This window comes from Knufia obscura (genome assembly GCF_036327395.1).
Source record: "Knufia obscura strain CCFEE 5817 isolate CBS 148926 chromosome Unknown scaffold_4, whole genome shotgun sequence".
NCBI lineage: Eukaryota > Fungi > Ascomycota > Eurotiomycetes > Chaetothyriales > Trichomeriaceae > Knufia > Knufia obscura.
In genome coordinates, this window is record NW_027042690.1 from 1,442,731 (window position 1) to 1,454,958 (window position 12,228).

The following is a 12,228-nucleotide window of genomic DNA, read 5'->3' on the forward strand; positions in this document are numbered from 1 at the left end:
TAGTGACTGGCTTTAATGGGCCTCTTGATGATAGTGGATTGAAGCAGCCAAGGTGGCGACTCGGGGTATAGCTGCTTCCCACTGTTCAGTCTGATTCGTCCATCATGACGGCATTACCTCCACCAATACGTCCATGTTTATACAATTAGGAACTCTTGACCACGAGGTATATCATTGATATTTCTAGCCAGTCATCGAAATCCCAATTGTTCGGATAAGAACCATCATGGGTTTCTTCAACAGAGCGCTATTCTCGTCAGCATCAGAGTCTAGTCGAGCATCGCCTCAGCTCTCAGAAACCTCAAGCGAGAGTAGAATGGAACTCGCCCAACATGCCGACCAGCAGCCTCGTCCTCCAACAGCCCCCATACTCAAGCTACCACCAGAAATAATCCAGCACATCCTCTCCTTCCTCAACGTCCAACATCTCCAATCCCTCTATCGAACATGCCATGACTTCAAGACCCATGTCGAAGACGAACAACTCTGGCTACCATTGCTAAAAGCAAGCCTTCCCGACCACGATGTCCCTCCCACCCCCCATCCCGCCCCTTCATACCGCCATCTCTACCTCTCCCACCACCCCCACTGGTTCCTCCCCCACCACCGCATCTGGTTCAGCGACGACGCCTACAACGGCAAACTAATCCTCATAAAATACAACCCCGCCACAGCCACAATCTCCGGCTACCGCCTCGCCGCCGAACGCCCCCCAACCCAACCCCAACTCTGGAGCATAAAACCCAGCGTCATAATCCACCAGATCGAGCCGCGCGTATATGTTAGTACCGACGACCCGGTCCTCCATCTCACATACCCCTTCTCATCCGAAACCAACACAAACACCTGGACGCCCCAAACCGAAACCCCCATGCGCGTAGGCCGCCCCGAACAAAAAATCAACGCCTCCCTCATGCTCTCCAAAACCCTCCCCGAATCAACAGCGAACACCCCCTCCGTCATCGTCTGGCCACCACGTACAATCCCATCTATGCCACGCACACGCTCCTCAACGGGGAATAACAGCAGCAACAGCTTCATGGCTAAGGGCCACAAACCGTCTACGATTGACGAAATCAGTACTACGACGTTTAGACTGCGGACGTGGAGCCATTTTACGCAGGGGATGCGGAGTTTGGGGGTTAGGGTGGGGGAGGAGGTGAGTACGTGGAGTACGCTTGATACTAGTCTGTATACGCCGAGTGCGACGAAACCGTATCAGGGGTTGTTTGTGGGGGATTATGCGGCGCATGGGTGTGAATTCTTGCTTGTGCTGCAGACGGAGAGGGCGCCGCGGTATCAGAGGGAGGCGATGGGCGTGGGTGGTGATGGTGGTGAGGAGGAGGGTGGGGGGACTAGAAGGGCGAATTACATACAGGCTGTGCTTGCTGCGTTACGAGAGCAGCAGTTTAATGATGAGGAGGATGAGGCGGACGAGCCTGGTGTGGGGATGGAGAAGACCGCGGCTGGCGCAAACGGGGCAAGTGTGCAGGGTGGGAATGTAAGTCCCAACGTTGCGGATCCGGATGGATCGATCCACAGGGGCAGCATCGAGGCGATCAAGATCACGGGGGATGTGAATGTTCCCAGAGGTGAACACACGTTTATCGCAGATGATATTGGGCCGGATGGGACGATACGTATCGCGCATGAGGAACCGTTTAGGGGGGCGAGGGTGGTGAGGAGTAGGGGCCATGTTGCTGCGAGGGGGTTTAGGGATGGTGAGTGCTCGCCTACTTTTCTATGTTGTGCGAGGAGTGAGTGTGCTAACGAGGTGCAGATGAGTTCATTCCTAGTCAGCTGTTCTTGATCAACCCGGATTTGCTGGCGCAGTATTGGTTGCCGTTTGGGCATATTTCTTTTTACAAGAGGATTGATGTTGATGAGTTGATGAGGGGTGTAGCGGTTCAGAGGAGGATGAGCGAGTAGAGAGATAAATGGGTTTGTGCAGTGCGCGAGAAGAATAGGGATGAGACTGTGGTATCGCAGTTGATGGATATTATGGATCTTTGGGGGCTGAGCGGTAAAGTGGTGCGGCAAGCATAGTTTGTGCCCGAGTGTATAGGCGATTGGCAGCATCCGTATCATGGGTCTTGGACAATTGTGCAGGCCATTGAGGTTACTGGGCAGAGTGAGACACCACCTCTCACTCGGTTGAAAGCATCAGCAATGAGATATCCTCTTCGCATCGCCCTCTGCTGTGGGCACAGATTGCTGCTGCCATGGACGGTGCTTGAGCCTTCCAAATTCCCAATGGTTGTAGTTTCTGTCATGATTGCTCTCTTCGTCGCGCCCTCTGGAAGAACGACTGAATCACTCCCAAGCTCTGTTCCCTTTCCAAATAACGCCGGACTTTATACAATATCCCAGATAACCATATATGCTGTACACATCATCTCTTGCGCTCAAAGTAGCCGCTGCTGCCCATGACAGCTATTGACTGATCCATCACCCACTCGCCCACCCCGAGATACCGGTCGACCCATGATTGTGCTTCTTTGTTGCTTTCACCGAAAGTGCTCGATTTCAAGCTAGCAGGCCTGTTGTGTCAGTCAGTCTGGCATCAGCAGCCGAACATCAAGATTGCGGAGGGACCGGAGAGAGTGTCGCCATGCATCTTCATGCGGTGTGCTTGAATGGTACATACGTGAGACCGGTGCTTCTTCTTACGCCAGCGAGGAAGGCAGATACCAACACAGCGTCGAAGGCGTAATGGGTGATTCGTCCTAGCTGTGCGTCGTTAGTATTGCGCAAGGGTGTGTTATGCCATCAGGAAACGTACTACCATGTTGACGTTTGATTGCGCATGTATCAGAGTCGTTGGTAGGGTGTGGCAGGCGCAGGACTGATCGTGAATGAGTCGTGTGCAGTGCAGTGTCTTGTCTTGATGCAGTGGTTCAAGCACATGTGAACGAGACGCACCGTCAATGTCAGCCAATCATTTGCGGGCAGCATTTGTAGCCTGCGGTTGCCCCGAGCACTCGCTTGAGTTTGGCTGACACATCCGTCGGCCAGTGTTATCTTAGCGTCAAATCATCCTTTCGGGCAGGACCCTCAGCGCTAGAAGTGCCCCTCTATCGCTCCCAACTTTTTGGATGAACAGACGTGACGGGTCTTCTTGTTGGTGTTGAGATTATCTGATTGTGCTGAGTACTAGACACTTCGGTCGTCGTGTATGTGCCCTGGCATAATGGACACTGATGCCGCCAGGACTGCCCCGGACCCACGGACAGCTCTCAACAAATGTCCGACGGAACACAGCTGGCTTCGGGCAGCGAGCTCAATATAGATGCCCGTAATAGCACACTGCAATATAAATGCAAGGAAGCTGCAACGTGGTGAGCTATCTGAGTTTGAGATCAACTGCTCCAACTTATCGGCCCTGTTTGAGTGACGCACTGGCAGGTGCGACTTTTGCTAGCTGGCGGAGCTTATGGTCGCGCGTGAACGTGTTGATAATATCTAATCTCAACCATCGTTGCTTTTTTCTGCAAAGCCCCTCCACTCAACGTGCTGCATTATCTCTACTGTCCAAGCTGTGTGACGTCCACAGAGGTACGCGATACGCCTGTCATGATTGTTTATGTCGCTTGCTGACGATTTCCCAGCTCATATCACTTAGATCCGTTGCTGACCGCTCCCTCGTACATCCATACAATACTCCTACAAAAAGCATCCTTACAGCAATAGAAAGAGAAGTCGAATAGACTATCTAACTATGGGTGACGCTCTGGACCACTTGAACAATCGGACCAAGATGGAGTGGCACTCCAGTCTCAACATCGACTATGCTCCCAAACGAAACTACCGCCGAACGAGCATCATCGGCACTATCGGTCAGCAGAGAGCACCAATGTGGTGGTGGTAGACCTAACACGATGCAGGTCCAAAGACCAATAGTGCTGAGAAGATCACCATGCTGAGAAAGGGTGGGAGAACTCCCGATCTGCATGACAGGCCAAAGTGCTAACATAGACCAGCGGGTCTCAACATGGTCCGAATGAACTTCTCTCACGGCTCCTACGAGGTATGTTTGATGTTCCTCCAAACGAGAGGACTCAACTAACCAGACTAGTACCACCAATCTGTCATTGACAATGCTCGCAAGTCCGCCGAAGAGATGCCTGGTCGACCTCTGGCCATTGCCCTTGACACCGTAAGCAAGAGAAGGGCAAGAGTAGGAGGATATCAAGGCTGACGAGAAGACAGAAAGGACCTGAGATCAGAACAGGAAACACTCCAGGAGACGTCGATATCCCAATCAAGGCTGGCCTTGAGCTGAACATCACCACAGATGATCAGTACGCGACCGCATCAGATGACAAGAACTTGTAAGATGGGAAGCTAGGCGCAGAAGAGCTAAGCTGACAAAAGCAGATACCTGGATTACAAGAACATTACAAAGGTCATTGGCGTCGGCAAGCTGATCTACGTCGACGATGGCATCCAGTCCTTCGAAGTCCTGGAGATCAAGGACGACAAGACAATCCGAGTCAAGGTTCTGAACAACGGCCAGATCTCTTCGAGAAAGGGTGTCAACCTACCAGGCACAGATGTCGACCTACCAGCTCTCTCCGAGAAGGACCAGGCAGATCTCAAGTTTGGTGTCAAGAACAAGGTCGACATGGTCTTTGCTTCTTTCATCCGACGCGGCGACGACATCAAGCACATCCGATCTGTTCTCGGCGAGGAGGGCAAGGACATCCAGATCATTGCGAAGATTGAGAACCAGCAAGGCATGAACAACTTTGACGAGATCCTCAAGGAGACCGACGGTGTCATGGTTGCCCGTGGTGACCTTGGTATCGAAATCCCAGCTGCTAAGGTCTTCATTGCACAAAAGATGATGATCGCCAAGTGCAATATGGCCGGCAAGCCTGTCATTTGTGCCACTCAAATGCTGGAATCCATGACCAACAACCCTCGACCAACTCGTGCTGAAGTCTCGGATGTTGCCAACGCCGTGCTGGATGGTGCTGACTGTGTCATGTTGTCGGGAGAGACGGCAAAGGGAAGCTACCCGAAGGAGGCTGTCACCATGATGCACGAGACTTGCTTACTTGCTGAAGTTGCAATTCCGTATGCCAACGTGTTTGACGAGATGAGAACGAGCCTTCAACGACCAATTGAGACCAGCGAGTCCATCGCCATCTCTGCTGTTGGTGCTAGCATGGAACTGAACGCCGGAGCTATCATCACACTCACCACAAGGTATGTTCATGCTGACCATAATGGCCAAAATACTAACAAGCATTTTTAGTGGCAGCACAGCCCGTCTCCTATCCAAGTTCCGACCCGTCTGCCCGATTATCATGATCACGAGAAACGCACGAGCTTCGAGATATGCTCACCTGTACCGAGGTGTATACCCATTCTGTTTCCCAGAGCCAAAGCCAGACTTCAGAGGAGTCGATTGGCAACAGGACGTCGACAAGAGACTCAAGTGGGGTATCGCACAGGCCATCAAGCTGGGTGTGTTGAACAAGGGTGAATCGGTGGTGTGTGTGCAAGGATGGAGAGGTGGTATGGGTCACACAAACACCATCCGTGTGGTACCGGCAGAGGAAGATCTCGGTCTCAAGGACAATTGACTAGCCGACAAAAGTACGACGGACGATGAAGTGTTCAGAGAGGCACCTCAGTCACCTCATCGCAAGAAACCTACGGCCAAGTTCTTCGACACCTTGCCAGCCCGGATGAGAAAGGGAACGTTGTGATGATTGCACTGTCGACAACTTTAAAAGCAGGTATCACGAAGGGACGAGACGTCTGATGTTTGAGTCCCACGAAGTATGATGATGAAGTTGAGCGAGCACAAGCAATGTTCTATAGAAATGAAATACCCGTTATCGTTCCATCACTCATGCTCGGTCTCGTAGAAATAATGGCCCGGAGCATCCATAAACTGGGCGGTTTGAGCCCCTGGAAGGCCTTACCCAAAAGGCTTGTCTTAGCTGGAGTAGTGGAGACGAGTGACCAGTGACGGCTGACTGGCCTTGCGCAACCACGCCTGATGCGCCTGGGTTTCAGATACAGCTGCCAGGAATACTCAGCAGCAACCTGGGCAATCTCGTTTCAGATGTTTCCATACGAACTTATTGGATCTGTACACATTCTCTTCTTTGCTTACAGTGATGTTGCAATAGATATCTCTATTCAGCGACACCTATACCCTGTCTAATTCACGAACCACGAAGTCACTACCCCAACGATCGCATCCAGCAGACAGACTGTACCGACCCTGCTCGATCTCCCCTTCCTGTAGCCGACGAAGTGAATTACTATCTTCCTTTCTGATACAACGCTACGAACATGACGACTGAGACAGCTCAGCCGCCGGCGAAGAAAGCCAAAGGGCCCAGCTTCGTCGACTCGTTCTGGTCCAGCGACTATGCTGGCGGTCTCGGTGTTCTATTCACCAAGCTCCAACAAGGAGTGGTAGAGAACCAGCAGATACTCACCATAGCGAGCATGCGCGCGGAAGCAGAGGAACTGTACAGCGAAAGACTGGGCGACATTGCGCCGACGATAGATCGCATGAATGGAGGCTTCAGCAGAGATGATGGAGCATCAACGCGGAAGGTAGGATGGTGTCCGACGCTGTATGTGGAGAATGAGCTGACATGTCTGCCTAGGCCTACGAAGGCGTGCGCGGCGAGATGGTCGAGGCAACGAAGAACCACCAAAAGATAGCGGGCAATATCCGGGAGTTAGTCGTTAACCCGTTCTCCAGATGGTGCGATGCACATGCGCAGCGAGTACAGAACTCCCAGGACGACCTACAATCGAAGATCAAGGCACATGATAGGCAGGCCGAGGCGGTCAAGAAGCTACGGGCAGCATATTTCAATAAGTGCCGCTTGGTAGAGGATCAAGAGGAGGAGAACAAGTTCGCATTTCAAGATCCGCAAGATAAAGGGAAGGAGAAGGCGCTTGACAGTCCCAAGCCGCCGATGAGTCCACCCCCTACAATAGTGGTGCAGGAGGAAGTCGAACAGCTGCCTGTCGAAATTGGAGATCAGACATACCCGCCGGATCAGCTGAAGAAGCTACTCGCGCATATGCTGGGGACGATACCTATGGGTCAGACGAAGGTGCCGATTCTGGGTGTGTATGAGAATACATCGAGCGGCTCAGATATCACACAGTATATACAGCAGCACATGAATGCTTCGAACGTTGGATATGCGGAGAATATCGGACAGGACCTGGTTGATCGAGGATTTCTGAGGTTGATTGGCAATGTCGGGAGCACGTTTGCGAATAGCTCGAAGATGAAGTACCAGTGGCGGCCGAGGACATTTCAAGTTTCTGGTGTACCGGACAAGAAGAAGGGGCTCGGACGAGCATCTACCGTGTCGTCTCTTGATGGGAACAATGCAGAGTCGCCTGTGGTCGGCAATCTGACCGAGACCCTACAGGCATGGAATCCTCTGAATAATCCATATCCGAACGAGACGCCACCTGAGCGACTGCGAAGAGAAGCGAAAGAGTCGGATGAGAGATACAAGGCTGGTGTCATCAAGCTGGACTTACTGAGATGCGAGCTGGAAGAGACGATGATGACACACCTCAAATTCCTCGAGCGCTGCGAGACAGACAGACTGAAAGCGATAAGATCCGTCATTCTGGATTTCTCGGGCGCTATCAGCAACAGTATACCCTCTTTCCAGAGCCAGGTCGACCACATGATGCTCTATCAGGAGACGATCAATCCTTTGGGAGATCTGAGATATTTCCTGGAGAACTACAAGACTGGTCCGTTCATACCGAAAGTCACGCCGTACGAGAACTACTATGGTAGCGTCGATAGCCAGGTCTTTGGTGTGGATTTGGAAGCACGAGCGAGAGCCGACAAGAAGAGGGTGCCGTTGATTATTACTGCGCTCCTAACATTCCTGGACAACCACTATCCTGATCTTGATGGGGACGACACGAGGAGGAGTATATGGCTTGTGGATGTGCCACTTGCAGCAACGCATCATCTGAGAAACGCTATAAACCAGGGTGGCCCCATACCGAAAGAGCTGCTCGAGAGATATGAAGTACCAATCGTTGCGAGCGTCCTGAAGCTATACTTGCTCGAGCTGCCTGGTAAGTGATACATGGCCCCTTGACTACAGCTCACCTGCTAACATTACTAGATTCGCTCGTCTCCTCCCAAGTCTACGAAATCATCAAAACAATCTACGACACAACCTCAGACGCAACACCAAACCCAATCTCAAACGAATCCGTCGACTCAGCCCCCCGAATCAAAGTCCTCCAATCAACCCTCGGCCAACTCCGCCTCAACAACATCGCAACCCTCGACGCAATAACAACCCACTTCACCCGCCTCATCGACCTCACCTCCGCAGAAGACGACTACATCACAAGCCTAGCCCAGACCCTCGCCCCCTGCATCCTCCGTCCCCGCGCCCAAAACGCCCTAACAATGGAAGAACGCCATCCCTACCGCCTAGTCCGCGACCTCTTCGACCACAAAGAGGCCATCTTCGGCGAGCTCAAGCGCCAGGCCTCATCCGCCGCATCAGGCGCAACGAGAGCAGATTCAGCACGTCAACGTGCCGTCTCAAGTACAGATGAATCCAGCCGGCGCGCCGCAATGGAAGCCCGCGCCCGCGCAATCAACAGCGAGCGACAGCGCGCTAAGTCGCCCGCCCCCAATAGCCGTCACAGAAGAGATAAATCCACAGATGGAAGTGGACCAGGTCGATTTCCCGTCGTGGCTAGCCCGCGTCCCGACGGCAACCGCGTCGTCAGCAGCGCCAAACGAGGAAGTCTCGAGGTCCCTGGGAGTGCAGGCTCGTCTCCTGTCTCAACACGACATGGCGATGCACATACCAATGCCAATGCTAGTCCGCCGCGATCCGATACGATAACGAGTCTGTCTGCGCAGGCTACATCGCCCGACTCGATTACGGGTCCTGCGGTCCGCAATGGTGATGGGAACGCTAACCGCGACTCAAGCGGGACACATACCTCCGACTCCAGTGCGCTCGAAGCGATCCCCGACGGCGAGATGCCCGGCGCATTCACATCTGGACCAGGCCCACATATCCCACCGCCGATTGATGATGAGGAGACGGAGACGGGGAGGGCATCGCCTAGTATCTATGCGTCGGTCACGTCTCTGGAGAATAAGTCGAGTGCTGGGTCGCTGAAGAGGGTGACTGGACAGGCTGGGTCTGGGAGACGTGCGGCTCCGAGTGGGCGGTATGGAAGTCTCAAGAATAGGAGTGGTCTTAATCTTACGGGGGGTGATAATGAGGGGAGTGGAAGTGGGACGCCGGGTGTGCAGTTGCAGGATCGGGCTATGGATGAGGATTTCTCTTAGGGGGTGAAGTTGAGTGCGTGTGATAGTTTTCGAACTGAGGTGTTGAGTTCGTCTGACGGGACAGATGGGCAGCTGACTAGTGGCGGCTGTCTGGATGCGAACGTGCATGTGATGGAAGATCCGTTGCGACAGGGCGAGTACTTTAGCTTCCGCGCACGGAAGGAGAGGGAGAAGGCGGGTGAAAAGATGTTGTTGGTGGGTTTGGGCTATGTGAAAGCGCAGCTCTGAGGGCTGCTACGCGAAGGTCTACTAGTATGGTGGTGGAATCATGCTACCTTGTGATGTAGTGTCTAGAGACACCGTTGGTTGGGGCGTGGTTGAGCGCAGCGCAGCGCAACGGGGGACACAACACATATTGATACTGGATGGAGCAAGCGCAATTGAGCAAGCAAGCATGACTGAATTAAAATTGCAGGCGCTACAGTACATTCTCTTTTCGTTCTTGTATCTCCGCTTCTCCCCTTTCCTTGCGAGTGCTGGGATTTGAGCTTCCCATTGCTTGTACCTTCTATATCAATCATGTCTGTGACGCGCTTGCCTACGTTTTATACATAATGGCTGGTAGTCATTTCACCATTAAATTATCGTCGTGCGCCTTAGGACAGACAGACAGACTCAGAGCTCCTGGCACCCTTGATCGGAGAACCTGATGCATTAATCCGACTGTATCAGTGAGTGGCAGGACTACTTCCCCGAACATCGTACGTAGTAGTACGACCCTTCTTCCTGCCAGTATGGCAATGATGGCATCCATTTCTTACCCACCTAAGTTACGTAGCTCCCTATGACGGACCACCACATCACTCTGCTTAGCCCTGCCAATGTCACTCACTCACTACTTTGAGCGTTTACCCAAAGCAGAGCGTTGCATAAGCAAGTGAGTGGTCTTTGCCATTCCATTTGTAGATGCGATGCTGCTCACAAGCCAACCGCCGCAGCATTCATGATGGTTAGATCGTCAGCGTGTCTCCTCGATTGAGGCAGAGCTTGTGGATGGGACAAGAAAAATGCTCCTTCACGGTAGACGTCCAGAGACTATTTCCGCTCCATCTGAGTTGATTTTTGATGGTGCTTCCGACTAGTCGCTGGGCGATATGTAGTCTGCCTTGTTGTACTGCACTGTACAGAACTCCTTGCAGATTTGTTTCCCAGTTCTTTTGTTCCTGCCTTGACCACGAACCAGAGGTGTCTTGAGCATCGCGCAGGGTCCGCCACGCACGCTGCTGATATCCTACCTTTCTGCCTACTTTTCGCGCCATGCAATGCTGTTCTATTCAGAAAACTCGTGACTTTCTCCAGACATGCCTGACGTCGTTTTTCTCTTTCTGCTTTCCTTTCCTCGATGAGCCTTCGCTCCTCCTCCAATTGCCTTCAGTACCCAGCCTCCACTCCACATCCATCTAGCAGTCCCCTCACATCCTCCTAATAATATCATTCGTCACCTCCTCCGTCGTCGCCCGTCCACCCAAATCCGGCGTCACAAGCCTCCCCTCCGCAATATTCGCATCAACAGCCTTGTAAATCACCTCCGCCGCCTCCGGCAAATCCATAAACTCAAGCATAACACCCACACTCCTGATCGTCGCAATCGGATTCGCGATGCCCTTCCCCTCGATATCAGGCGCGGACCCATGGCACGGCTCCCCAATGATGATTCCCTCGCCTACGTTCGCGGATGGCACAAGACCCAGACTACCTACTAGCGCGGCTGAGCCGTCGGACAGTAGATCGCCGTAGAGATTCGGGGCGACGATGACGTCGTAGTACTCTGGCTGGAGGAAGAGCTTGTAGACCATGCTGTCGACGATTTGCTCCTCGATCTTAAGCGCGTTGAAGTGTGGTTGGGAGAGGGCTTCGCGCGCCGTTGAGCGGAATAGCCCGTCTGTTTGACTGAGCACATTACTCTTGTGTGTTATCGTGACCATTCCGCTCTTGGTATGTGAGACTTCCGCCCCGCTTGCCTTGCGCATCTTATCGCGGCGCAGCGCGATTTGGCCTGCTATGTCGGCTATGCGCCAGGATGCTTTGCTGCTTATGCGCTTGATTGCTTCGGCGATTTGGGCTTTGCCGGTTGGATCGCTGGGGTCCGGGTAGGTCTTTTCTTCTTTGACGTAGAGGTCTTCTGTGTTTTCGCGGACGATGACGAGGTCGATGGGGGTTTTTGTGGGGGAGGGAAAGGTGGGACTGAGGACTGTTTTGCAGGGGCGGACGTTGGCGTAGAGGGAGAGGGATTTGCGCATGGCGACGATGGGGGAGGAGTAGCCGGCTACTTTGGTTGAGGGGGAGCTTTGAGGGGGATTTGTGTTAGTTGGGTGGTGGTTGCTGGGGTCGTTGGAAGGGAGATGGGGGGCGTACCTGACTGCTCCGAAGAGGGCGCCGTCACATTCTTTCTTCAGGGTTTCGACAGTTTTGTCTGGGAGGGCGGCTCCGGTGCGTTTGAAGCAGTCGAAGCCGGCGTCTAGGTCGACGAAGGAGAAGCTTAGGCCGAGGGAAGAGGGGAGAGACTCGATGATCTTCTTGCCGGCCTGTGTGATTGTGAGCTGTTGCTCGTGTGAGATGGTGGGTTGGGATTTATACTTACGGGAATGACCTCGCGGCCAATGCCATCTCCGGGGATGAGACCTTCATGGTGTCAATATTTGTGTGAGAGATTGTGATAGATTGTGGAAACCAGCTGACCTATTCTTAACGATCTAGCTGCCATATTTACAGCTGCCAGAGCTTATGGGTGAGCTCAATAAGTTGAAAACACGGGGACGGACTTTCCAGAAAATTGTGCCGATCTCGCTGCCGTTGGAGGAAGGTACACAAGGTGCCTAAGGCAGAAAGATATCAGGAATATCTTCGGCTCTGTACTCGTGGCTTCCCGAATTGTTTCTCGAACGCAA

General features: G+C 52.9%; 5 protein-coding genes across 5 annotated transcripts; 3 read left to right on the plus strand and 2 right to left on the minus strand.

The window, feature by feature from the left end:
* Positions 1-226: 226 nt before the first annotated feature.
* PMZ80_004484 (uncharacterized protein) lies at positions 227-1,929 on the plus strand (the record flags this gene model as incomplete). Its single annotated transcript, XM_064872909.1, has 2 exons — positions 227-1,721; positions 1,781-1,929. The coding sequence occupies 2 exons, from the start codon at positions 227-229 to the stop codon at positions 1,927-1,929; spliced, it is 1,644 nt and encodes a 547-aa protein (XP_064731567.1).
* Positions 1,930-2,392: 463 nt separating this feature from the next.
* Positions 2,393-2,788, minus strand: PMZ80_004485 (uncharacterized protein; the record flags this gene model as incomplete). Its single annotated transcript, XM_064872910.1, has 3 exons — positions 2,393-2,540; positions 2,648-2,730; positions 2,783-2,788. The coding sequence occupies 3 exons, from the start codon at positions 2,786-2,788 to the stop codon at positions 2,393-2,395; spliced, it is 237 nt and encodes a 78-aa protein (XP_064731568.1).
* Positions 2,789-3,757: 969 nt separating this feature from the next.
* Positions 3,758-5,591, plus strand: PYK1 (Pyruvate kinase; the record flags this gene model as incomplete). Its single annotated transcript, XM_064872911.1, has 7 exons — positions 3,758-3,836; positions 3,885-3,929; positions 3,981-4,027; positions 4,076-4,156; positions 4,210-4,331; positions 4,378-5,211; positions 5,261-5,591. The coding sequence occupies 7 exons, from the start codon at positions 3,758-3,760 to the stop codon at positions 5,589-5,591; spliced, it is 1,539 nt and encodes a 512-aa protein (XP_064731569.1).
* A 721-nt stretch (positions 5,592-6,312) lies between these two features.
* rga8 (Rho-GTPase-activating protein 8) lies at positions 6,313-9,340 on the plus strand (the record flags this gene model as incomplete). Its single annotated transcript, XM_064872912.1, has 3 exons — positions 6,313-6,582; positions 6,636-8,094; positions 8,145-9,340. 3 exons carry the CDS (start codon positions 6,313-6,315, stop codon positions 9,338-9,340), a joined length of 2,925 nt encoding a protein of 974 aa, XP_064731570.1.
* A 1,412-nt stretch (positions 9,341-10,752) lies between these two features.
* LYS12 (homoisocitrate dehydrogenase) lies at positions 10,753-12,044 on the minus strand (the record flags this gene model as incomplete). The annotated part of the gene is made up of 3 exons (XM_064872913.1): positions 10,753-11,865; positions 11,922-11,962; positions 12,020-12,044. The coding sequence occupies 3 exons, from the start codon at positions 12,042-12,044 to the stop codon at positions 10,753-10,755; spliced, it is 1,179 nt and encodes a 392-aa protein (XP_064731571.1).
* Positions 12,045-12,228: the final 184 nt, after the last annotated feature.